Below are 27,620 nucleotides of genomic sequence, written 5' to 3' on the forward strand. Positions count from 1 at the left end.
GTCTTTGAAGAATCCAAGCTTGGTTCATTACCTCCGCACCGAGAGTGCGATTGTGCCATAGATTTAATTCCGGGTAGTAAATACCCAAAGGGTCGTTTATTTAATCTGTCTGTGCCTGAACATGCTGCTATGCGTGAATATATAAAGGAGTCCTTGGAAAAGGGACATATTCGTCCATCGTCATCTCCCTTAGGAGCCGGTTTTTTCTTTGTGTCAAAAAAAGACGGCTCTTTGAGACCATGTATTGATTATCGGCTTTTGAATAAAATCACTGTTAAATATCAATACCCATTGCCGTTGCTGACTGATTTGTTTGCTCGCATAAAGGGGGCCAAGTGGTTCTCTAAGATTGACCTTCGTGGGGCGTATAATTTGGTGCGAATCAGGCAGGGGGATGAGTGGAAAACCGCATTTAATACGCCCGAGGGCCACTTTGAGTATTTAGTGATGCCTTTTGGTCTTTCAAATGCTCCGTCAGTTTTCCAGTCCTTTATGCATGATATTTTTCGCGATTATTTGGATAAATTTATGATTGTGTATCTGGATGATATTCTGATTTTTTCGGATGACTGGGACTCTCATGTCCAGCAAGTCAGGAGGGTTTTTCAGGTTTTGCGGTCTAATTCTTTGTGTGTGAAGGGTTCTAAGTGTGTTTTTGGGGTACAGAGGATTTCCTTTTTGGGATATATTTTTTCCCCCTCTTCCATTGAAATGGATCCTGTCAAGGTTCAAGCTATTTGTGATTGGACGCAGCCCTCTTCTCTTAAGAGTCTTCAGAAATTTTTGGGCTTTGCTAACTTTTATCGTCGATTTATTGCTGGTTTTTCGGATATTGCTAAGCCATTGACCGATTTGACTAAGAAGGGTGCTGATGTGGCTGATTGGTCCCCTGATGCTGTGGAGGCCTTTCGGGAGCTTAAGCGCCGTTTTTCCTCTGCCCCTGTGTTGCGTCAGCCTGATGTTGCTCTACCTTTTCAGGTTGAGGTCGACGCTTCTGAGATCGGAGCTGGGGCAGTGTTGTCGCAGAAAAGTTCTGACTGCTCCGTGATGAGGCCTTGTGCCTTCTTTTCCCGTAAATTTTCGCCCGCTGAGCGGAATTATGATGTTGGGAATCGGGAGCTTTTGGCCATGAAGTGGGCTTTTGAGGAGTGGCGCCATTGGCTTGAGGGGGCCAGACATCAGGTGGTGGTATTGACTGACCACAAAAATTTGATTTATCTTGAGACCGCCAGGCGCCTGAATCCTAGACAGGCGCGCTGGTCATTATTTTTCTCTCGGTTTAATTTTGTGGTGTCATACCTACCGGGTTCTAAGAATGTTAAGGCGGATGCCCTTTCTAGGAGTTTTGAGCCTGACTCGCCTGGTAACTCTGAGCCCACAGGTATCCTTAAGGGTGGAGTGGTATTGTCAGCCGTTTCTCCAGACCTGCGGCGGGCCTTGCAGGAGTTTCAGGCGGATAGACCTGATCGTTGCCCACCTGATAAACTGTTTGTTCCTGATGATTGGACCAGTAGAGTCATCTCTGAGGTTCATTCTTCTGCGTTGGCAGGTCATCCTGGCATTTTTGGTACCAGGGATTTGGTGGCAAGGTCCTTCTGGTGGCCTTCCCTGTCACGAGATGTGCGAGGCTTTGTGCAGTCTTGTGACGTTTGTGCTCGGGCCAAGCCTTGTTGTTCTCGGGCTAGTGGATTGTTGTTGCCCTTGCCTATTCCTAAGAGGCCTTGGACGCACATCTCGATGGATTTTATTTCAGATCTGCCTGTTTCTCAGAAGATGTCTGTCATCTGGGTGGTGTGTGACCGTTTCTCTAAGATGGTCCATTTGGTTCCTCTGCCCAAGTTGCCTTCTTCTTCCGAGTTGGTTCCTCTGTTTTTTCAAAATGTTGTTCGTTTGCATGGTATTCCTGAGAATATCGTTTCTGACAGAGGGACCCAATTCGTGTCTAGATTTTGGCGGGCATTCTGTGCTAGGATGGGCATAGATTTATCTTTTTCATCCGCTTTCCATCCTCAGACGAATGGCCAGACCGAGCGGATTAATCAGACCCTGGAGACATATCTGAGGTGTTTTGTGTCTGCTGACCAGGATGATTGGGTTGCTTTTTTGCCATTGGCGGAGTTCGCTCTCAATAATCGGGCCAGCTCTGCCACTTTGGTGTCCCCGTTTTTCTGTAATTCGGGGTTTCATCCTCGATTTTCCTCTGGTCAGGTGGAATCTTCGGATTGTCCTGGAGTGGATGCTGTGGTGGAGAGATTGCATCAGATCTGGGGGCAGGTGGTGGACAATTTGAGGTTGTCCCAGGAGAAGACTCAGCTTTTTGCTAACCGCCGTCGTCGTGTTGGTCCTCGTCTTCTTGTTGGGGACTTGGTGTGGTTGTCTTCTCGTTTTGTCCCTATGAGGGTCTCTTCTCCTAAGTTTAAGCCTCGGTTCATCGGCCCGTATAAGATATTGGAGATTCTTAACCCTGTTTCCTTCCGTTTGGACCTCCCTGCATCCTTTTCATAACGTTTTTCATCGGTCATTATTGCGCAGGTATGAGGTACCGGTTGTGCCTTCCGTTGAGCCTCCTGCTCCGGTGTTGGTTGAGGGTGAGCTGGAGTACATTGTGGAGAAAATCTTAGACTCTCGTGTTTCCAGACGGAGACTCCAGTATCTGGTCAAGTGGAAGGGATACGGCCAGGAGGATAATTCTTGGGTTAATGCATCTGATGTTCATGCCTCTGATCTGGTTCGTGCCTTTCATAGGGCCCATCCTGATCGCCCTGGTGGTTCTGGTGAGGGTTCGGTGCCCCCTCCTTGAGGGGGGGGTACTGTTGTGAATTTGGATTCTGGGCTCCCCCGGTGGCTACTGGTGGAATTGAACTGGTGTCTTCATCTTCTCTGTTCACCTGTTCCCATCAAGATGTGGGAGTCGCTATATAACCTTGCTGCTCTGTTAGTTGCTTGCCGGTCAACAATGTTATCAGAAGCCTCTCTGTGCTTGTTCCTGCTCCTAGACAACTACTAGATAAGTTGGACTCTTGTCCATGTTTGTTTTTGCATTTTTGTTCCAGTTCACAGCTGTAGTTTCGTTACTGTGTCTGGAAAGCTCTTGTGAACAGGAATTGCCACTCTGGTGTTATGAGTTAATGCCAGAGTTTTAAAGTAATTTCTGGATGGTGTTTTGATAGGGTTTTCAGCTGACCATGAAAGTGTCCTTTCTGTCTTCTGCTATGTAGTAAGTGGACCTCAAATTTGCTAAACCTATTTTCATACTACGTTTGTTATTTCATCTTGATTCACCGCCAATACATGTGGGGGGCCTCTGTCTCCTTTCGGGGTATTTCTCTAGAGGTGAGCTAGGACTAATATTTTCCTCTGCTAGCTTTATTTAGTCCTCCGGCTGGTGCTGGGCATCTAGAATCAACGTAGGCATGCTACCCGGCCACTGCTAGTTGTGCGTTAGGTTTAGTTCATGGTCAGCTCAGTTTCCATCTTCCAAGAGCTGGTTCCTATATATGCTGATGCTATGATCTCTTGCCATTGAGATCATGACAGTCCAGTGAGGACTGAAACTTTGTTTATTTTTGCTGGACTGCATTAAAAATCTTCAAATTAAAAAAAAGTTGAGTGTCAAGTTATATATTTATATTGGCTGCTATTGGCATAAAAGGAGATAAACTCATGGTGTGGCCACCATCTTCCCCTGACCTCAGCCCTATAGAAAACCTTTGGAGTATCATCAAGCAAAAGATCTATGAGGGTGGGAGGCAGATCACATCAAAACATCACCTGTGGGAGGCTATTCTGTCTTTGTGCAAAGAAATACAAGCAGAAACTCTCCAAAAACTCACAAGTTCAATGGATGCAAGTATTGTGAAGGTGATATCAAAGAAGAATTCCTATGTTAACATGTAACTTGGCCTATTAGGATGTTTTGGAGTTAAAAAGATTTATTGTTCAGTGAATGTGACCTCCTAATGCTGCAAATTCAACAAATGAGCATTTTCATTTCTGTAAAACATATCAAATGTTTAGAAATTCTACTGTGCCTAATAATTTGGACCAGTGCATTCTGAGTTTGTATTCATTTTGGAGATTATACTGTTATCATTGGGAGGTTTCTTCAATAAAATTTGATGTATACTCTAATGGGTGATGACTTTTATTAAACTGACTGTCATTTGCACCAACCATTTAGGAAAATCCGAGAAAAATATAATTTGCATAATAATTTGGAACATAGTGTAGTAGTCTGCGAAACTGATATTGGTTGATCATAAAAGCAGGTTGAGCTGTTGCATGTGGTATCAGGGCTCCCAGCACAGAAGGCCTACACCGATGCCTCACCCACCTCATCTTAATTTGAAGTTCAATTCAAAGTTGTAAATGCTGGCCCAGACCCTGATACCTGATGCATTGCTGATTGCTGCAGTGCCATTCTAAAATTTGTACTGTTGGTGAATTGAGGCCACTTTCCTGGTGCATGTCCCTAAGTTGATGTGTTTTGGCAGCTTTTGGGATCATTTGAAGGTGTTGTGTATGTTTGTTTTTGCCTCCCATTGACTTCAATGGCGTTCGGCTATGTTCATAGAATATTTGATGAAAAAATCGGCAAATATTGCATAATCAACAATTGTAATCCGAACCAAACATTGAAAGAGTCACTCATCTCTATTCAGAAGTGGTGTCCCATGTCTCCCTGCAAAGCTGGACAGGAAGCTGTGTCGTGGATGGGCATGCTGCTTGTGTTCCAAAAAAAAAACCCAGTCGCACTTGCTCCACATCCTCGCAGCTTGTGTGCACCATCATCAGCACTTCCATTTTCCTGTCCCTTACCACAAGCCTTACACATTTTCTAATTGCTAGGTTTCTGGAAACTAAATTTCCTTGAAACCAATAATTTTTTTAAAATAAAATAAAGAATTTGGACACTTGAAGAAGGCCAAGCAGTTTTTTAGGCTTACAGCCACTGTAATTTCATACAAAGCATATTAAACTATATGGATGAATAGTCAATTTTCGTACCAAAAAATTCAGTCAACTGTAGTAGACCAAGCAGTTTTATTAAATTTCAAACCATCATAATGTCACACAAAGCAAGTTAAACTGTATAGATGACAGTAGTAAATTTTTGGCATAATGTGGTCACTTGTAGCAGGCCAAGCATTTTTTTTATTTTCAAACTACCCTAATTTCATGCAAAGCAGGTTAGTCCATATGGATGACAATAGTGAAGTTTTGGAACAAATAAATTTGGTCATCTGTAGCAGGCCAACAGTTTTTTTTACACTTTAACCCCTTCACCCCCAAGGGTGGTTTGCACGTTAATGACCGGGCCAATTTTTACAATTCTGACCACTGTCCCTTTATGAGGTTATAACTCTGGAATGCTTCAACGGATCTTGGCAATTCTGACACTGTTTTCTCGTGAAATATTGTACTTCATGATAGTGATAAAATTTATTCGATATAATTTGCGTTTATTTGTGAAAAAAATGAATATTTGGCGAAAATTTTAAAAATTTTGCAATTTTCCAACTTTGAATTTTTATGCCCTTAAATCACAGACATATGTCACGCAAAATACTTAATAAGTAACATTTCCCACATGTCTACTTTACATCAGCACAATTTTGGAACCAAAATTTTTTTTTGTGACGGAGTTATAAGGGTTAAAAGTTGACCAGCAATTTCTCATTTTTACAACACCATTTTTTTTTAGGGACCACATCTCATTTGAAGTCATTTTGAGGGGTCTATATGATAGAAAATACCCAAGTGTGACACCATTCTAAAAACTGCACCCCTCAAGGTACTAAAAACCACTTTCAAGAAGTTTATTAACCCTTCAGGTGTTTCACAGAAATTTTTGGAATGTTTAAATAAAAATTAACATTTAACTTTTTTTCACAAAAAAATTATTTCAGCTCCAATTTGTTTTATTTTACCAAGGGTAACAGGAGAAAATAGACCCCAAAATTTGTTGTACAATTTGTCCTGAGTACGCTGATACCCCATATGTCGGGGTAAACCACTGTTTGGGCGCATGGCAGAGCTCGGAAGGAAAGGAGCGCCATTTGACTTTTCAATGCAAAATTGACTGGAATTGAGATGGGACGCCATGTTGCATTTGGAGAGCCCCTGATGTGCCTAAACATTGAAACCCCCCACAAGTGACACCATTTTGGAAAGTAGACCCCCTAAGGATCTTATCTAGATGTGTGGTGAGCACTTTGACCCAACAAGTGCTTCACAGAAGTTTATAATGCAGAGCCGTAAAAATAAAAAATCATATTTTTTCACAAAAATGATTTTTCGCCCCCATTTTTTTATTTCCCCAAGGGTAAGAGAAGAAATTAGACCACAAAAGTTGTTGTGCAATTTGTCCTGAGTACGACGATACCCCATATGTGGGGGTAAACCACTGTTTGGGCGCATAGCAGAGCTCGGAAGGGAAGGAGCGCTATTTTACTTTTCAATGCAAAATTGACTGGAATTAAGATGGGATGCCATGTTGCATTTGGAGAGCCCCTGATGTGCCTAAACATTAAAACCCCCCACAAGTGACACCATTTTGGAAAGTAGACCCCCTAAGGAACTTATCTAGATGTGTTTTGAGAGCTTTGAACCCCCAAGTGTTTCACTACAGTTTATAACGCAGAGCCATGAAAATAAAAATTCTTTTTTTGTTCACAAAAATGATTTTTTAGCCCCCAGTTTTGTATTTTCACAAGGGTATCAGGATAAATTGGACCCCTAAAGTTGTTGTCCAATTTGTCCTGAGTACGCTGATACCCCATATGTGGGGGGGAACCACTGTTTGGGCGCATGACAGAGCTCGGAAGAGAAGGAGCGCCATTTGGAATGCAGACTTAAATGGATTGGTCTGCAGGCGTCACGTTGCATTTGCAGAGCCCCTGATGTACCCAAACAGTACAAACCCCCCACAAGTGACCCCATATTGGAAACTAGACCCCCCAAGGAACTTATCTAGATGTGTTGTGAGAACTTTGAACCCCCAAGTGTTTCACTACAGTTTATAACGCAGAGCCGTGAAAATAAAAATTCTTTTTTTTTTTCACAAAAATGATATTTTAGCCCCCAGTTTTGTATTTTCACAAGGGTATCAGGATAAAATGGACCCCAAAAGTTGTTGTCCAATTTGTCCTGAGTACGCTGATACCCCATATGTGGGGGGGAACCACTGTTTGGGCGCATGACAGAGCTCGGAAGAGAAGGAGCGCCATTTGGAATGCAGACTTAAATGGATTGGTCTGCAGGCGTCACGTTGCATTTGCAGAGACCCTGATGTACCCAAACAGTACAAACCCCCCACAAGTGACCCCATAATGGAAACTAGACCCCCCAAGGAACTTATCTAGATGTGTTGTGAGAACTTTGAACCCCCAAGTGTTTCACTACAGTTTACAACGCAGAGCCGTGAAAATAAAAAATCTTTTTTTTCCCACAAAACTTATTTTTTGGCCCCCAGTTTTGGATTTTCCCAAGGGTAGCAGGAGAAATTGGACCCCAAAAGATGATGTCCAATTTGTCCTGAGTACGCTGATACCCCATATGTTGGGGTAAACCCCTGTTTGGGCACACGGGAGAGCTCTGAAAGGAAGGAGCACTGTTTTCCTTTTTCAACGCAGAATTGGCTGGAATTCAGATCGGATGCCATGTCCCGTTTGGAGAGCCCCTGATGTGCCTAAACAGTGGAAACCCCCCAATTATAACTGAAACCCTAATCCAAACACACCCCTTACCCTAATCCCAACAGTAACCCTAACCACTCCTCTAACCCAGACACACCAACCCTATTCCCAACCATAAATGTAATCCAAACCCTAACCCTATCTTTAGCCCCAACCCTAACTGTAGCCCCAACCCTAGCCCCAACCCTAGCCCTAACCCTAGCAATAACCCTAGCCCTATCACTAGCCCTAACACTAGCCATAACACTAGCCCTAACCCTAGCCCTAACCCTAACCCTAGCCCTAACCCTAGCCCCAACCTAGCCCTAACCCTAGCCCTAACCCTAACCCTAGCCCCAACCCTAGCCCTAACCCTAGCCCTAACCCTAGCCCCAACCCTAGCCCTAACCCTAGCCCTAACCCCAGCCCTAACCCTAACCCTAGCCCTAACCCTTGCCCTAACCCTAACCCTAACCCTAGCCCTAACTCTAGTCCTAGCTCTAGCCCTAACCCTAAAGGCCCCGTCTCACTTAGCGACGCTAAAGTGATCCCGACAACGATACGACCTGTCAGGGATCGTTGCTGCGTCGCTATGTGGTCGCTGGTGAGATGTCAAACAGTGAGATCTTCCAACGATCGCTGCTGCGATCTCGCTGTTTGACATCTCAACAGCGACCTGTAGCGACCTGTACAACGATGTCACATGGGAGCTATTATGACGATTCAGTGTCTGAGTCGTCAACGAGGTCGTTGGTAAGGTGTCAAACACAGCGATGTGTGCTACCCAGCGGGACCTCAATGATCAAAAAAAGGTCCAGGCCATTTCGACACGACCAGCGATCTCACAGCAGGGGCCTGGTCGCTGCTACGTGTCACACATAGCGAGATCGCTACTGAGGTCGCTGTTGCATCACAAAACTTGTGACTCAGCAGCGATCTCGCTAGCGATCTCGCTTAGTGAGACGGGGGCTTAACCCTAACCCTAATGGGAAAATGGAAATAAATACATTTTTTTATTTTTTTATTTTTCCCTAACTAAGGGGGTGATGAAGGGGGGTTTGATTTACTTTTATAGCGGGTTTTTTAGCGGATTTTTATGATTGGCAGCCGTCACACACTGAAAGACGCTTTTCATTGCAAAAAATATTTTTTGCGTTACCACATTTTGAGAGCTGTAATTTTTCCATATTTGAGTCCACAGAGTCATGTGAGATCTTGTTTTTTGCGGGACGAGTTGACGTTTTTATTGGTTACATTTTCGGACATGTGACATTTTTTGATCGCTTTTTATTCCGATTTTTGTGAGGTAGAGTGATCAAAAACCAGCTATTCATGAATTTCTTTTGAGGGAGGCGTTTATACCATTCCGCGTTTGGTAAAATTGATAAAGCAGTTTTATTCTTCGGGTCAGTACGATTACAGCGATACCTCATTTATATCATTTTTTTATGTTTTGGCGCTTTTATACGATAAAAACTATTTTATAGAAAAAATAATTATTTTGGTATCGCTTTATTCTCAGGACTATAACTTTTTTATTTTTTTGCTGATGATTCTGTATGGTGGCTTGTTTTTTGCGGAACAAGATGGCGTTTTCAGCGGTACCATGGTTATTTATATCAGTCTTTTTGATCGCGTGTTATTCCACTTTTTGTTCAGCGGTATGGTAATAAAGCGCTGTTTTTTGCCTCGTTTTTTTTTTTTTTTTCTTACGGTGTTTACTGAAGGGGTTAACTAGTGGGGCAGTTTTATAGGTTGGGTCGTTACGGACGCAGCGATACTAAATATGTGTACTTTTATTTTATTTTTTTTTTATTTAGCTAAAGAAATGTATTTATGGGAATAATATATATATTTTTTTTCTTTATTTAGGATATTTTTTTTATTTTTTTTTTACACACGTGGGGAATTTTTTTTTAACTTTTTTACTTTGTCCCAGGGGGGGACATTACAGATCATTGATCTGACAGTGTGCACAGCACTCTGCCAGATGTGCGATCTGCTGTGCAGGGCTGCAGGCTTACTAAGTGACTGCTCTGAGCAGACACTCGGTAAGCCACCTCCCTCCCTGCAGGACCCGGATGCCGCGGCCATCTTGGATCCGGGACCTGCGGCGAGGAGGGAGGTAGGAGACGATCGCGTTGCTCCGGGGGTCTCAGGGAAGCCCGCAGGGAGCCCCCTCCCTGCGCGATGCTTCCCTATACCGCCGGTACACCGCGATCATGTTTGATCGCGGTGTGCCGGGGGTTAATGTGCCGGGGGCGGTCCGTGACCGCTCCTGGCACATAGTGCCAGATGCCAGCTGCGATAGTCAGCTGACACCCGGCCGCGATCGGCCGCGCTCCCCCCGTGAGCGCGGCCGATCGGCTATGACGTACTATCCCGTCGAGGGTCAGATAGGCCCAGGTCACCTCGACGGGATAGTACGTCTAAGGTCACAGAGGGGTTAAACCACTGTCATTTCACACAAACAATGTTAAACAGTATGGATGACAATAGTCAACATTTGGAACAAAAAATGTGGACACTTGTAGCAGGCTAAGAAGTTTTTTCAAATTTCAAACCACCATAATTTTGCACAAAGTGTGTTAAACTGTATGTATTACAATAGTCAATTTTGTAACAAAAAATGTGGTCACCTGTAGCAGTCGAAGTGGTTTTGTTAAATTTCAAACCACTGTAATTTCACACAGAGCACTTTAAACTATATGGATGACAGCAGTCAATTTTTGGAACAAAAAAATGTGGACAATTGTAACTGGCTAAGAAGTTTTTAAAATTTCAATCCATCGTAGTTTCACACAAGGGACATTAAACTGTGTAAATGACAATAGTGAATTTTTGTAGGCAAAAAATTTGGTCACCTGTAGCAGGCCAAGCGTTTTTAGATTTCAATCCACCATAATTTCACACATAGCACGCTAAATTGTCTGTATGACCATAGTCGAGTTTTGGAACAAAAAAATGTCGTCACCTGTAGCAGGCCAAGTGGCTTTGTTAAATTTCAAACTATCATTTCACTCAAACAGGTTAAACAGTATGGATAACAAAAGTCAATTTTTTTAACAAAAAATTTTGGTCACCTGTAGCAGGCCAAGAGTTTCTCTTTATGCTAAAACACTGTGATTTCACACAAAGCAGGTTAAACTGTATGTACAGTCAATTTTTTTTACCCCAAAAATATAACGTGGTCACCTCCAGCAGCTATTAATTTATCAATCATCTGTAAAGCCCTATGCCCTGTCTAGAGGCTGTATTCAGCCACTCTACCTGATTTAGCAGCTGTACCTAGGCTAAATTCAGAATGTATTGCATAGAAACAGCAAAGTACAAGATTATAGATAAGATGTACTTTTAGTATGGTGGTTCAGCAAAGGACTCTGGAGGACTCTGATTCCTAAAACTGTGCACACAGGCCTGGACAACTGCTCTCTCCCTTTAATCAGAATGGTCCCTGAGTTGTGCAGTGGTGTCGGTGTGTCAAGTGTAGCGACACCGATCCTTTCATAACATCTGATGAGGTAATTCAGTCAGCCAATTAGAGTTATACCACTAACTGTCATGGTTATAATATCACATTGTCTGATTTCTCCTACTACTGCACTGATTCATATTAAACAGTGTAAATTTATTTTAGCAGTGCAGGGGTTAATTGGCTCAGTTTAAAACTCATGGAAGCTTTCCTGCATTTATGCTTTCATCTGTGCACTGATAACCACTCCCATCTCCTATTTAAATGAAGTCCTGGCCAGCACTCATTGTCAGAGTAGCTCATGCTGCATAGCTGGAGGTTGTTGGTGGTTACTATAGGAGAAGGCGTTTGATAGATTTATCTGTGACTGCAACCAGGTTTTGAGTGTATGATAATTCCCTTTCTTCTCCTTCTTTGGATTAACCCCATACTCCACACCCCGGTCCACTCCTCTATTGTATGTGTGAGTACATTTGTATGTTTGGTATTTTTCCTTACCCCTATTTGTATTACCTTGTTAGTCTGGTTGGTGTATTACGGTACACTACTACTCCCCTTTTATCTGCGTGGGGGGAAGGGTACAGGTTGAGGGTGAATTCAGGAGCTAAAGCAATGTATATGGTCTCGACATCTTCACCATCAGAAGTAATCTGGGGTACAGGATGAGTTAGGCCACCCCTATCATTAGTGACAGGGAAGGAGCCTATGGTCCCGGGACACCTGACAACAGAGTCGTGACACTAACAAGATGGCTATGGCATTACAGTGACTGGCAAACAATTCCCACATGTTTATTGGCTGTGTAACAGGCTCCAAGCGTGCAAGGCAGTGACTAGCATTAAATCCAAGCAGGAGCCGATACTCGACACGTGCGAGCACATCCGGGCACTCTGATGCACGAATGATATCCGAGTATCTTCGAGCAAGTTCGCTCATCACTACTCTTTGACAATCGCTACTTTTATCTCAGTAGAAAGATTTCGGCATGTCACTCCCATGTCACTCTATCCTGCAGTCCACTAGCATGCTTCCTCAGGGGCTTCATAGGCCCAGACCACATTTTAGTTTTACAGCAGGCCTCTTTGTCTCTTTTGTTATTGTTTCAAATATCCTGTCCAAAAGGTCCAGAATAACTAAACTTCTTGGACAGTCTTCAAACTCCACTTGTAGGAGTTACAGTGCAGTTCTCCATGCATAACAATGTCCACCCTGAGTCAGGTGAAATGTGCAAGGAAAAGGTTACCCCACCTGTACCTAACCAGCATGAGAGTACAATGACTCATCAGGTTATACTCTGGTCTTTATTAGTATAATGGCATATATGACACAATATAGTTTCAAGTCACAGCAACATTTTTCTCCACAGTATTTTTCTCCACATCCTTCCAAAGAACACTATAAACAGATGTGATTAGATGTTACATCTAATCTCAAGCATACAGTTTGCAAATCTTTGTCATAGATTTAGCAGTAAACTCTAGAATAAAACTCTTAATACATTGAAATTGGAAGTTAGTCATGACTTTAGATGCTAGTTTCTTCAGTAGTACAAAATAGGGAAGGTATGGCATGCAGCACTCTTCTTTAAAGAGATGCAAAGTCTGGTAAGACGAAGGAACCCTATTGGAAACTATATCTAGCCATAGAATATCAGACAGCATCCAATCAGGTGATATTCCAGCCAAAATCTTGTTTTATCCTGCCATGTATGACAGAATAAAACAAGATTTTGGCTGGATTATCACCTGCTTGGACACTGTCTGATATTTTATGGAGCCAGTTTTGACAGTGTCAGTTACATGTTTTCTATAGACTTATTTTTCAGTGCTCACTTTTCTTTTTTATAGAGAATTAAGTTCAATAAAGTGAATTTAGCAATGTTTTCCTCATAATATTCCACTAGTTGATTTATGAATGTAGTAAATAAATGTCCTTGCTTTTCAATACACATCTTTAACCATTTGCGACAAATAAATGGTGAGCAAGACCAGACTGGCATTGTAGCAATTATGACAAATACAAAATTGGATGAGTCTAGCTGACAGCAGAACATAGAGCCATCATATCTCTGCGGTGCCTCTCACTTTTGTATGCCTCAGGCATGCCAGAATTCAGAAGACTATGGGAAGCATCAGGCAGCAAGATGATATCACTTCTTTATGCAACGTGCACTGAGTTGCAGATTGCAAGAGGCCACCACTGATCATCAAGACAGTGGGGTGAGGAGAATTATATTTATTTTAATTTTCTTTGCCAGACCCTGGGAGAATTTTAATGGAGGAATTATTATTGCATGGGGCACAGGGGGACATTATTAACCCCTTCACAACATGCTCCGTACATGTAGAGCACATGTCATGTCCCTCCCTTTGATGTGGTCTCTGGCGCTGAGCCCACATCTTTCCCAGCAGATGTCAGCTGTTTTGAACAGCTGACATGTGCCCCTAACAGCTGTGGGTGGAATTTCGATCCACCCACGGCTGTTAACCTGTTAAATGCCGCTGTCAATCTCTGAGAGCGTCATTTAATGTGATTGCGCTGGAAGCGCATCACTAATCCCGCCAGTCAGTGACCTCTTCACATGATCGCAGTGATCGGTGACCTTTATGGTTGTCATAGCCAGATTGCTGTGAGCTCCGCCCGGTGGTTGGCGCTCATAGACAGGTGGGCATTTCTGCTACACACAGGCGATCTGGTCATCGGCTGTGTGTAGCAGAGGCGATTGGGTTATCACAGCTTCTAGTCTCCCACGGAGAGTATTGAAACAAGTGAAAAGTTAATAAACATTTTTAAAAATATTAGAAAATTAAAAAATATGAAAGTTCAAATAACCTCCAATTCTCCCCATTCAAAATAAAACAATAAGAATATATATATATACTGTGTATATATATATATATATATATATATATATATATATATATATATATATATATATATATACTAGATGGTGGCCCGATTCTAATGTATTGGGTATTCTAGAATATGTATGTCCCCGTAGTATGTTGCCCAGCCCACATAGTATATTGCCCAGCCCACGTAGTGTATTGCCCAGCCACGTAGTATATTGCCCAGTGACGTAGTATATTGCCCAGTGACGTAGTATATTGCCCAGTGATGTAGTATATTGCCCAGTAACATAGTATATTGCCCAGTGACGTAGTATATTGCCCAGCCACGTAGTATATTGCCCAGTAACGTAGTATATTGCCCAGTGACATAGTATACAGCACAGAGCCACGTAGTATATTGCCCAGCCATGTAGCATATTGGCCAGTCACGTAGTATATTGCCCAACCATGTAGTATATTGCACAGCGACATAGTATATTGCCCAGTGATGTAGTATATTGCCCAGTCATGTAGTATATTGCCCAGCCATGTAGTATATTGCCCAGTTACTTAGTATATTGCCCAGTGATGTGTATACAGCACAGAGCCACGTAGTATATTGCACAGCGACATAGTATACAGCACAGAGCCACGTAGTATATTGGCCAGTCATGTAGTATATTGCCCAGCTACGTAGTATATTGCCCAGCCACGTACAGTATGTCACAGGTTAAAAAATAAAAAATAAACATATACTCACCTTTCAGGGACCCTTGTAGTCCTGTCGCCTCCTTCTCGCGCAGGCGTGCAGGACCTGTGATGACGTCAGGGTCACATGACCGTGCCGCGGTCACGTCATGGCAGGTCCTTGTCGCAGACCATCCTTAGCATCGGAACCTGCCGCTTGCATGGAGCGGTCACCGGAGCGTCGCCAGGAGTGGGAAAGGTGAGTATATAATGATTTTTTATTTTTTTATTATTTTTAAACATTAGATGTTTTTACTATTGACGCTGCATAGGCAGCATCAATAGTAAAAACTTGGTCACACAGGGTTAATAGAGGCGGTAACGGAGTGAGTTACCCGCGGCATAACGCGGTCCATTACCGCCAGCATTAACCCTGTGTGAGCTGTGACTGGAGGGGAGTGTGGAGCGGGCACCGGGTACTGACTGCAGGGGAGTAGGGAGGGACTAATCGGACTGTGGCCATTGCTGATTGGTCGCGGCAGCCATGACAGGCAGCTGGCGAGACCAATCAGCGACTTGGATTCCATGACAGACAGAGGCCGCGAACAGTGAATATCCGTGATAGACAGACAGAAAGACAGACAGAAAGACGGAAGTGACCCTTAGACAATTATATAGTAGATGCGCCTCCTTCCCCATATTTTCTTCCTGCGGCAAGTTTATTGGCTCTCCACTTTTGCTTTGGTCACTATGTTGTACATGCAGCAATGCTTAGATGACTAATGCAGACAATCACTAGGTTCAGCTGACCTACTGAGTTCAGCGATTAACTGTAGTGGTGATGTGGGCTCTGCAGACATAATACAGACACAAGAGTAGTGGAGAACCAGCCCTGGACCTGGTGTAAGAGAGTTCCATATGGCTTTTTTTTAATTTTACATGATTGCAAATGTTTTGTGTTCACTTTGCTGAAAGTGGAATATTCTGTTAAGCTTAAGGGTATGTGCACACATCCGGATTTCTTGCAGAAATTTCCTGAAGAAAACCGGAAATTTTCTGCAAGAAATCCGCATTTTTTTTTTTCGGTTTTTTTCCGTTTTTTTCGCGTTTTTTTTAGCATTCTGCAAGCGTAATTAGCTTGCAGAATGCTAAAGTTTTCCAAGCGATCTGTAGCATCGCTTGGAAAACTGACTGACAGGTTGGTCACACTTGTCAAACATACTGTTTGACAAGTGTGACCAACTTTTTACTATAGATGCAGCTTATGCAGCATCAATAGTAAAAGATAGAATGTTTAAAAATAATTAAAAAAATAAAAAAAATGGTTATACTCACCCAGACGATCTCCTCAGCGGCATCCGTTCCTCTTCCTATAGCTGGTGTGTGCGCGCAAGGACCTTCCATGACGTCGCGGTCATGTGAGCGGTCACATGAGCGGTCACATGACCGCTCACGACCAATCACAAGACAGTGACGTCATCACAGGTCCTTCACCGCACACCAGCTATAGGAACCGAAGCGGCAGCATGCAGCGGTGAGGCGGGAACACTGCGGGGGACATCGAAGGTGAGTATAGGACTATTTTTTATTTTAATTCTTTTATTTTTGACCAATTATATGGTGCCCAGTTCGTGGAGGAGAGTCTCCTCTCCTCCACCCTGGGTACCAACTGCACATAATCTGCTTACTTCCCGCATGGTGTGCACAGCCCCGTGCGGGAAGTAAGCAGATCAATGGACTCCTAGGTGTGCGGAATCCCCGCAATTCCGCATATTTAACCCCTTCACCCCCAAGGGTGGTTTGCACGTTAATGACCGGGCCAATTTTTACAATTCTGACCACTGTCCCTTTATGAGGTTATAACTCTGGAACGCTTCAACGGATCCCGGTGATTCTGACACTGTTTTCTCGAGACATATTGTACTTCATGATAGTGGTAAAATTTCTTTGATATTACCTGCGTTTATTTGCAGAAAAAATGGAAATTTGGCGAAAATTTTGAAAATTTTGCAATTTTCCAACTTTGAATTTTTATGCCCTTAAATCACAGAGATATGTCATGCAAAATACTTAATAAGTAACATTTCCCACATGTCTACTTTACATCAGCACAATTTTGGAACCAAAATTTTTTTTTGTTAGGGAGTTATAAGGGTTAAAAGTTGACCAGCAATTTCTCATTTTTACAACACCATTTTTTTTTAGGGACCACATCTCATTTGAAGTCATTTTGAGGGGTCTATATGATAGAAAATACCCATGTGTGACACCATTCTAAAAACTGCACCCCTCAAGGTGCTCAAAACCACATTCAAGAAGTTTATTAACCCTTCTGGTGCTTCACAGGAATTTTTGGAATGTTTAAATAAAAATGAACATTTAACTTTTTTTCACAAAAAATTTACTTCAGCTCCAATTTGTTTTATTTTACCAAGGGTAACAGGAGAAAATGGACCCCAAAAGTTGTTGTACAATTTGTCCTGAGTACGCCGATACCCCATATGTGGGGGTAAACCACTGTTTGGGCGCATGACAGAGCTCGGAAGCGAAGGAGCGCCATTTGACTTTTCAATGCAAAATTGACTGGAATTGAGATGGGACGCCATGTTGCGTTTGGGGAGCCCCTGATGTGCCTAAACATTGAAACCCCCCACAAGTGACACCATTTTGGAAAGTAGACCCCCTAAGGAACTTATCTAGAGGTGTGGTGAGCACTTTGACCCACCAAGTACTTCACAGAAGTTTATAATGCAGAACCGTAAAAATAAAAAATCATATTTTTTCACAAAAATTATTTTTCGCCCCCAATTTTTTATTTTCCCAAGGGTAAGAGAAGAAATTGGACCCCAACAGTTGTTGTACAATTTGTCCTGAGTACGCTGATACCCCATATGTGGCGATAAACCACTGTTTGGGCGCATGGGAGAGCTCGGAAGGGAAGTAGCACCGTTTGACTTTTCAATGCAAAATTGACAGGAATTGAGATGGGACGCCATGTTGCGTTTGGAGAGCCACTGATGTGCCTAAACATTGAAACCCCCCACAAGTGACACCATTTTGGAAAGTAGACCCCCTAAGGAACTTATCTAGATGTGTTTTGAGCGCTTTGACCCACCAAGGGCTTCACAGAAGTTAATAATGCAGAGCCGTAAAAATAAAACAAAAATTTTTTCCCACAAAAATTATTTTTTTAGCCCCCAGTTTTGTATTTTCCCGAGGGTAGCAGGAGAAATTGGACCCCAAAATCTGTTGTCCAAGTTGTCCTGAGTGCGATGATATACCATATGTGGGGAGAACCACTGTTTGGGCGCATGGGAGGGCTCGGAAAGGAAGGAGCGCCATTTGGAATGCAGACTTAGATGGAATGGTCTGCAGGCGTCACATTGCGTTTGCAGAGCCCCTAATGTACCTAAACAGTAGAAACCCCCCACAAGTGACACCATGTTGGAAAGTAGACCCCCTAAGGAACTTATCTAGATGTGTGGTGAGCGCTTTGACCCACCAAGGGCTTCACAGAAGTTTATAATGCAGAGCCGTAAAAATGAAACAAAAATTTTTTCCCACAAAAATTATTTTTCAGCCCCCAGTTTTGTATTTTCCCGAGGGTAACAGGAGAAATTGGACCCCAAAAGTTGTTGTCCAATTTGTCCTGAGTGCGCTGATACCCCATATGTGGGGGGAAACCACCGTTTGGACGCATGGAAGGGCTCGGAAGTGAAGGAGCGCCATTTGGAATGCAGACTTAGATGGAATGGTCTGCAGGCGTCACATTGCGTTTGCAGAGCCCCTAATGTACTTAAACAGTAGAAACCCCCCACAAGTGACACCATGTTGGAAAGTAGACCCCCTAAGGAACTTATCTAGATGTGTGGTGAGCGCTTTGACCCACCAAGGGCTTCACAGAAGTTTATAATGCAGAGCCGTAAAAATAAAACAAAAATTTTTTCCCACAAAAATTATTTTTCAGCCCCCAGTTTTGTATTTTCCCGAGGGTAACAGGAGAAATTGGACCCCAAAAGTTATTGTCCAATTTGTCCTGAGTGCGCTGATACCCCATATGTGGGGGGAAACCACCGTTTGGACGCATGGAAGGGCTCGGAAGTGAAGGAGCGCCATTTGGAATGCAGACTTAGATGGAATGGTCTGCAGGCGTCACATTGCGTTTGCAGAGCCCCTAATGTACCTAAACAGTAGAAGCCCCGCACAAGTGACCCCATTTTGGAAACTAGACCCCCCAAGGAACTTATCTAGATGTGTTGTAAGAACTTTGAACCCCCAAGTGTTTCACTACAGTTTATAACGCAGAGCCGTGAAAATAAAAAATCTTTTTTTTCCCACAAAAATTATTTTTTAGCCCCCAGTTTTGTATTTTCCTAGGGGTAACAGGAGAAATTGGACCCCAATGGTTGTTGTTCTATTTGTCCTGAGTACGCTGATACCCCATATGTTGGGGTAAACCCCTGTTTGGGCACACGGGAGAGCTCGGAAGGGAAGGAGCACTGTTTTACTTTTTCAACGCAGAATTGGCTGGAATTGAGATCGGACGCCATGTCGCGTTTGGAGAGCCCCTGATGTGCCGAAACAGTGGAAACCCCCCAATTATAACTGAAACCCTAATCCAAGCACACCCCTAACCCTAATCCCAACAGTAACCCTAACCACACCTCTAACCCTGACACACCCCTAACCCTAATCCCAACCCTATTCCCAACCGTAAATGTAATCTAAACCCTAACCGTAACTTTAGCCCCAACCCTAACCCTAACTTTAGCCCCAACCTTAACTGTAGCCTTAACCCTAGCCCCAACCCTAGCCCTAACCCTAGCCCTAATGGGAAAATGGAAATAAATACATTTTTTTTATTTTTCCCTAACTAAGGGGGTGATGAAGGGGGGTTTGATTTACTTTTATAGCGAGTTTTTTAGCGGATTTTTATGATTGGCAGCCGTCACACACTGAAAGACGCTTTTTATTGCAAAAAATATTTTTTGCGTTACCACATTTTGAGAGCTATAAATTTTCCATATTTTAGTCCACAGAGTCATGTGAGGTCTTGTTTTTTGCGGGACGAGTTGACGTTTTTATTGGTAACATTTTTGGGCACGTCACATTTTTTGATCGCTTTTTATTCCGATTTTTGTGAGGCAGAATGACCAAAAACCAGCTATTCATGAATTTCTTTTGGGGGAGGCGTTTATACCGTTCCGCGTTTGATAAAATTGATAAAGCAGTTTTATTCTTCGGGTCAGTACGATTACAGCGATATCTCATTTATATTATTTTTTTTATGTTTTGGCGCTTTTATACGATAAAAACTATTTTATGGAAAAAATAATTATTTTTGCATCGCTTTATTCTCAGGACTATAACTTTTTTATTTTTCTGCTGATGATGCTGTATGGTGGCTCGTTATTTGCGGGACAAGATGACGCTTTCAGCGGTACCATGGTTATTTATATCTGTCTTTTTGATCGCGTGTTATTCCACTTTTTGTTCGGCGGTATGATAATAAAGCGTTGTTTTTTGCCTCGTTTTTTTTTTTTTTTTCTTACGGTGTTTACTGAAGGGGTTAACTAGTGGGCCAGTTTTATAGGTCGGGTCGTTACGGACGCGGTGATACTAAATATGTGTACTTTTATTGTTTTTTTTTTTTTATTTAGGTAAAGAAATGTATTTATGGGAATAATATATATATATTTTTTTCATTATTTTGGAATATTTTTTTTTATTTTTTTTTACACATTTGGAAAAATTTTTTTTAACTTTTTTACTTTGCCCCAGGGGGGACAATACAGATTGGTGATCTGCCAGTTTGCATAGCACTCTGACAGATCACCGATCTGAGAGAAGTGCAGGCTGCTTCACAGTGCCTGCTCTGAGCAGGCTTCTGTGAAGCCACCTCCCTCCCTGCAGGACCCGGATCCGCGGCCATCTTGGATCCGGGTCTGGAGCAGGCAGGGAGGGAGGTAAGACCCTCGCAGCAACGCGATCACATCGCGTTGCTGCGGGGGGCTCAGGGAAGCCCGCAGGGAGCCCTCTCCCTGCGCGATGCTTCCCTGCATCGCCGGCACATCGCGATCATGTTTGATCCCGGTGTGCCGGGGGTTAATGTGCCGGGGGCGGTCCGTGACCGCTCCTGGCACATAGTGCCGGATGTCAGCTGCGATAGTCAGCTGACACCCGGCCGCGATCGGCCGCGCTCCCCCCGTGAGCGCGGCCGATTGGCTATGACGTACTATCCCGTCAAGGGTCAGATAGGCCCAGGTCACCTCGACGGGATAGTACGTCAAAGGTCACAGAGGGGTTAATGAACATGTTGCTTTTTTTTCCGCGATGCGATTTTTTCGTGGAAAAAATCGCAACATTTGCACAAAAAATGTGGAATACAATGTAAATAATAGGAGGCATAGGTTAGCTTTTTTTCGCGTTTTTATCACGTTTTTATAGCGAAAAAACGCGAAAAAACGCTAAAAATCCTGAACGTGTGCACATGGCCTAAAGGTTTATTCTCAAGTTATATCTTAAGCTGAACAAAATTGTTTGCTGGGGATTGATGTATTCATGCACTTATCTTTGAATGAAAGTTCTGGTCAGTTTTCTTCTGCTGAGCTTATGCTACTGTACACATTAATGGTCTGTCAGTTTTTGTTCTGTAGTATACAATGTTATCACTGTATTTGCATATAGAGATAGTGCTTTTGAACAAGAGTGCATTGATTAGAAGAACTTCTCTGGAAAAGATGGATGCTGAGAACTGGTGATATTGCAGGACTGATAACAGCAGCTGATCAAAAACTGAGAGGAATTAAGATGGAGGTGAGCAGATAATTGCTGTGTAGAAAGCGAAGGAGAGAGAGCTGGTTAGCATCTCATGAGTGACCTCCTCAGACTGGAATGTAACTACTGAGCATTGATGTCCAGGTTTTGGTTATGGATCTCAATGTCAACAACCTGTACACTCTCTAAGATAGTAGCTCTAATTGTAGAAGATACACAGCAGATAGAAATCACATGTCAATTTCAAACTAGCTTATCTTCAGACTGTCTAAATAACTAAAGCAATTTAAAAACTTAATACCTCTTTAAGTGAACTTAGTGTATTAGTCTATAAAGCAATATGTATGTCATTTTTGTCAATATTCTTTATTCTTATTTTATACTTTTCTGATTTGTATAATTTGTACTTATTTCATTTGGAATGTCAGCTGTACTGTAATTTACATTTTATTGCTTTTGCTTGCAGTTCTATTTTTTATCTAAAGTTTAATGATAATTTGATATATTACGACAAAATAATTACAAATATACTGAATAAAGCTAAAAGAAATACATTATATAAAAAACGCATTGCATCATAAGTCCACTAGATGGCCCTGTACTATCATGAATGTATGAAAAGTAAGCTGCCGCATAGCAACGTACGGGTCAAATTGACACATGCAGTACAAAATCATAGACATTTCCATCTTAAACAAACTTGAAGATCATTTACATTTAATTTTCCTGAAATACAAGTATATAAACCAAATGCAATTATTATTTGATTATAGTATGCAGTTTTTGTAAGATTACACCTACTGGACAATCACACAGTGATACATTCTAGTAAGTAATGATTTATACACCTATCACACAGTGATTGAAAACCCTATTATTATAAATACCTTGTTCGTAGTTTAATAGAGATGAATGAAACAATCTACAGACAGACAGTATATCAGAGGCATTTACATTGAAATATAACCTCAAGAATAGGATAAGACCTTTTAATTTACTACTTATGTTTTCAGAGAGTGGGCTAGATATATTAGTATTATGGATCCAAATGATGTAGGGAGGAAAGCAATTATATACTCCTGTAAGTAATAGTGATACCTACTGCATATTTGCTAGAGTAAGAAAATATAAACTTCAGAAATACAATCAGCAATATTTCAAAACTCAATTTAAGAAACCATTATGTGAGACGTACAGTAGAATAGTGACTTTTTACCTGCATATCACTTTACAGCACCCCTTGCTTTTACTTACTATACTTACTATACATGGGAAATCAAATATTACTGTCACAAAGATACAAATTTAGAGGCTTCTCTATAGTGACAGCTACGAGCATTGTTAAACTGCTAAAGAATCACGCAACACTTACACCTTAATGTGACACTAATTGCCCATTAAATAGCATACTGTACCATTCACTATACTGAATGTAACCTTTGTAGGGTCACTTACCTAAAATATTTCCAATCAGAGCAATAATGAATACTGCAATGTACCCTGCAATAAGCACCCATTCATATTCCTTAGGGTGCAAATATTCCCTCCAGAGATAGCGCAGAAACTCATCATCATAATCAGAAGATGGGTTCAGAAGTGGCTCCTGGGTCACGTTTATTTCTTGAACAGACCAATTCCTATAGAGAAATCCATCAAGTTTTGTTCCTGGCATGCTTTTCCAGTTCTAAGTGTGTGTCCTTTATCCGTGATGATAAAATACATGAAGCACAGATGAATTGCTGCGGACTGCCCAACTTATATAGGTGCAAACTAAAGCATCCAGTTATAGCTGTCACAATCTACCCCAGAGACGGCTCGCGAAGCGATTTTCCGATAGAAGTTAAAGACACAGTAACTTTTGCCCTTAAGCCAGCTGTGCACTTGCCATTAATTTGCTGAACATTGTATCCTGTTTGCTTGTAGGAAATGAAAAGAAATGATCACAGCTGGGAAAAGAGAAAAGCTCGCTCCTTTGTCAGTGTTTCACTGGCTCCATCTCGCCCCTCCAGCCCATCCCCTTCCATACAATGGAAATGTTATAGTAGCTGTCGGAAGGGGTCGTCCCCGAACATTTCAGACATTGCTAAATGCATTTTCTTGCTCTCTGCATGATAACTGAGCAGGGAATTAATAATTTCCTATTGATGTGTTGCTAGACTTAGCTATTTATTAGTGGTTATTAGCACAGGACCACAGTCATTTTTTTTCCTCTTTTGTTTAATTCCTATATCTTGCAGGGGGTGAAGAATAATAATTAATAGCATAATTTAAGACTGAAAACTGCAGCACATGGTTAAATGCTTCCAAGCAGAGAAACAAAATCAGGTACCCATAGAAGACATTTAAAATCCATGTTAACAATATGGGAACAGAAAACATTTCCCCCTGTCTTTATATCTATTGAAGACAACAAGGCAACATGAAGCACATATGCACAGATCATTAATGGTATTTTTTCACTAGCTTTGGCATCTAGAAGCAGCAGTATGCTTATATCTGGAATAAATAATGTTTAAATTGCATCAATGTAAACCAAGGACGTGATCACACTCTGTACTAGTGTACTGCACATGTTATAGGACTGAATATAATCTCTCATTCTAGGGGGCAATGTTCCACAGGTTAAAAACATCGGCTGTCTATTATACAACTCTTGAAGCTTGTATTTATTGTTGCTTTTCAGTTTATGCTTTATTTTGTCATTGATATATTTCTGTGCCCTTCACCAATGTGAAAGTGTCATTTACTGTTGGTTTTCTGCAAGACTCCTGGATGGCTTACACTCTATTCATTGCTACCATGGCATAAGTGGTCTATCTTGATAGTGATATGTGTGACATAGGATAAAGAAGTTCACTTGCTTTTTGGAGTGTTCTTTCTTTTTCATATTTGTATATACTCTTGGGTGGATTTGACTTATAGCACACGGTACTGGCACCCAAATTCATGCATTTAAATAAGAGAAAAACTTGACCACAAATGTGGATAACTCTATCTGAAGGGAACTAGCATTATAATGTGAAGTTCCATCTAAATTCATAGAGGGAATGCTGCTATGAACAATCTTCAATTTATGTTAATCAAATTAAACAGCACAAAAATGTCTATTTACTCTATATGATGGGGTAGTCATTAGTGATGGGCGAACCTGTGGATGTTCTGGTCCAGGGGGTTTGGCCGAACATCTGAAAAAAAGTTTGGTTTGGGAACCAGAACAGTACCTGAGGCCAAACACGGAACTCATTCAGATGAATGGGGGCTCGAACATCTGTTGTGCGCCACGCTGTCATCTGCCTGACAGCATGGTAAACACGGGCTTTGATCGGCGGTAAGATCATTACCGCCAGTCAGAAAGCTGCGGTTCCCACACTGTCAGATGACAGCATGAGCCAGCAGCTGTGGCCAGCAATAAATAGGTTACTTTTGGTCATAAGCATCAGCTACTGACAGAGTATTACTCTTATAAGCCTACTTCTGGCATCACTGATAACAGTTTTATTATGGCTGGTTGTCAAGAATAGAGGGGTCCTAAAACATTTTAAAATTATTTAAATAAATAATTAAGCAAAACAGCGTGGGATTCCCCCCATTTCTGAAAAACCAGCAAAGCTAAAGCAAACAGTTGGGGGCTAGTATTTTCAGACTGGTAAGCGACCATGGATATTGCCCCACCCAGCCTAAAAGTAGCAGCCCGCATTCGCCCCAGAAAAGTCGCATATATTTGATGTGCCATTTCTGGTGCTGTGCCCGGCTCTTCCCACTTACCATGGTATGGTGGCAAGTGAGGTAATAGTTGTGAGGTTGATGTCAGCTGCTTTATGGCTGCTGACATCAAGCCCACAGGTTAGTAAGAAGAGGCATCTATAAGATGCCCTCATTACTAACCCCATAGTTAGATTATAAGATTATAAAAAAACTAAGCCAGAATCAAATCCTTTAATTGAAATAATGACAGATTCCTTTTTTTAAATAAAAATCAAAAATCAAAGTCATACTCACCTTTATGCCTAATCCATTGAAGCCCATGTCACCTGGAAAAAATAAAAATAATAAATTAATATATTTCTCACCTGTCCAATATGAAGATAATCCATACTTTCCCATTAAGATCCAGATGATTTGGATAGTGGTAACAGTAGCGATTATATTAACCTTGCCTTTGTGGTAAGGTCTATGTGGGGCTAACCACAAGTGAACTAAATGTACGAGTGAGGGAACACATGAGGAACATTGAAAAGTGTATCTTGATAAAAGACGAAAGTACCCTCAAAACACTACCTAAACACTTCCAGCTATACCATGCATAGAAGCAACCCATCTGGCCTTAAAATTAAAGCTATAGACCAAATTAATATCGGTGTGAGGTGGTTGACCTTGGGAGAATACTGGCCCAGACAGAGAGCAGGTTGATCTACAGGCTAAGAACCCTTGCCCCACAGGGCGTTAATGTAAATGTGGGTTTTAGTGCCTTTCTGTGAAGTTATGAATCCCCATACTTCTCTCATTTAGCATTACATCCTAAAAAAAAATTGTGTTTTAACTCCATTTTTTTTGCTTCTAACTTTATATTTTTGATTGTTCTCTTATAGATCTGCATACTGTTATACCTGCTTTTTGTGTGCTTTTCTGGTATTATAATGTCCATGTTATGAGGCCTGTTTGGTGTCTTACTCCTCTTCAGGATCCTGAAGAATGGAAGAACAATGCATGTGTGTATTCCCAGTGTTTTTCTAAACTTAGACTATGCTGATATCTGGCCTTCCTTTCTTGGAAACCCATAATGAAGAGAGAAAAATAAAGAACCCACACGGTCCATAACAACCCCCCCCCCAAAAAAAAGTACATTCTGGTTTTTCTATAGGATTCATAAATCTGCATTCCTTGAATATCCTGGATCTGACATTTGGATATGTTCTGTCCCCCCTCCGTGGAGTCTGAGGTTATGGAGAAAAAAAACATGTGTTTTTTTCCTTTGTCCCTCAACCATTCACAATTCAAAATCCTGTTATCAGATTTTGCTCGCCTTGAAAATTAGTAAGAAATTAGAAAAACAGCAGAAGAAGTACCAATATACATGGTTGATAACAGACTGACTCTTTCTAACGGCCTTATAAAAGCTGACCTTTTTTGATATTTAGTCTAACATTATTGTTTATATTGCTCTGTACACAGTTACTCTAATTAAAATTTGTAATGCAATCAGTGCACGTGCTATGACATTTGATATTTGTAACATGCTGAGTGGGGGAACCACTGTGCTGTGGACCAAGGAAAGCCTGGAGGGGCAGAACTAGGAACCTCACCTTACCCGACCTCAGATACTCAGCGACATACGAGAGACGAAGGAGGTAGACCAGGTACTACAAAAGGACTTATCTTGGGTAGATGGAAGATGACCCCCTAGAGATGGGTAGCTTAGACAGCCCAAAGGAAGGTATGGTAGATGCAGGCAGGCACTGAAGGAATACGGAAACTACGGATGCAGATAGGCCCAGCTGACACACAGATGAGAACTGGCAAGTGCAGCAGGAGTGGCTGACATAGAGATGAGCACTGGCAGGTGCAGTGGGACCAGCTGAGGTAGCGTTGAGCCTGGCAGGTGCAACGGGCCCGACAGTTGTAGAGAGGAGCCCTGGTAGATGCAGCAGGTTGAGTAGATAGACAAGCAGGCGGGCAGGGGTGATAAATAGGTTGGCAACCACGACTGATAAACAGGCAAGTATACAGGATATGAGCACTATGATGTGATAACTAACAAGATTGTTAAGAAACAATCTTATAATGTTGCACAGGTACCTCCCATGAGGTGGAGGTACTTTAAATAATAAGTGCTTTAGGACGGCGCACGCTGTCCATTGAAGAAGCTGAGACCACACATGAGCCCTAAGCACTGTGCCTGGAAATCTGCGAGCAGTACGCAGACCCAGGGCAGCGCAGGAGGATGAGGTCAAGGTGTGGGAGTGCGGTGGTGAATGTCTCGATGTCTCTGCTGGGGGTGGGGGGTAGAGAGCACAGACACTGGAGGCATGGCAGGAATGGCAGAAGGAGGAGAGGAAGGTGTGGGCCTGCGGCTTTGATAGCATCCTTGTCTCTGCGGGGATAGAGGATGCAGAGATGCTGGCATTACAGTACACCCCTACACCCCCCTTTATACCCCTTCTTCTCCAGGAGGAGAGG

The 27,620-nt window shown here is 42.2% G+C and overlaps 1 protein-coding gene across 1 annotated transcript in view; it reads right to left on the minus strand.

The window, feature by feature from the left end:
* HCRTR2 (hypocretin receptor 2) overlaps positions 1-23,514 on the minus strand; it is a 275,912-nt gene extending 252,398 nt beyond the window's left edge. Inside the window, exon 1 of the mRNA XM_077290015.1 lies at positions 22,899-23,514. Within this exon, the coding sequence (XP_077146130.1) occupies positions 22,899-23,115 (217 nt within the window). The 5' untranslated portion in view covers positions 23,116-23,514. The remainder of the gene's footprint in view (positions 1-22,898) is intronic.
* Positions 23,515-27,620: the final 4,106 nt, after the last annotated feature.

Source organism: Ranitomeya variabilis, chromosome 2 (genome assembly GCF_051348905.1).
Source record: "Ranitomeya variabilis isolate aRanVar5 chromosome 2, aRanVar5.hap1, whole genome shotgun sequence".
Lineage (NCBI taxonomy): Eukaryota > Metazoa > Chordata > Amphibia > Anura > Dendrobatidae > Ranitomeya > Ranitomeya variabilis.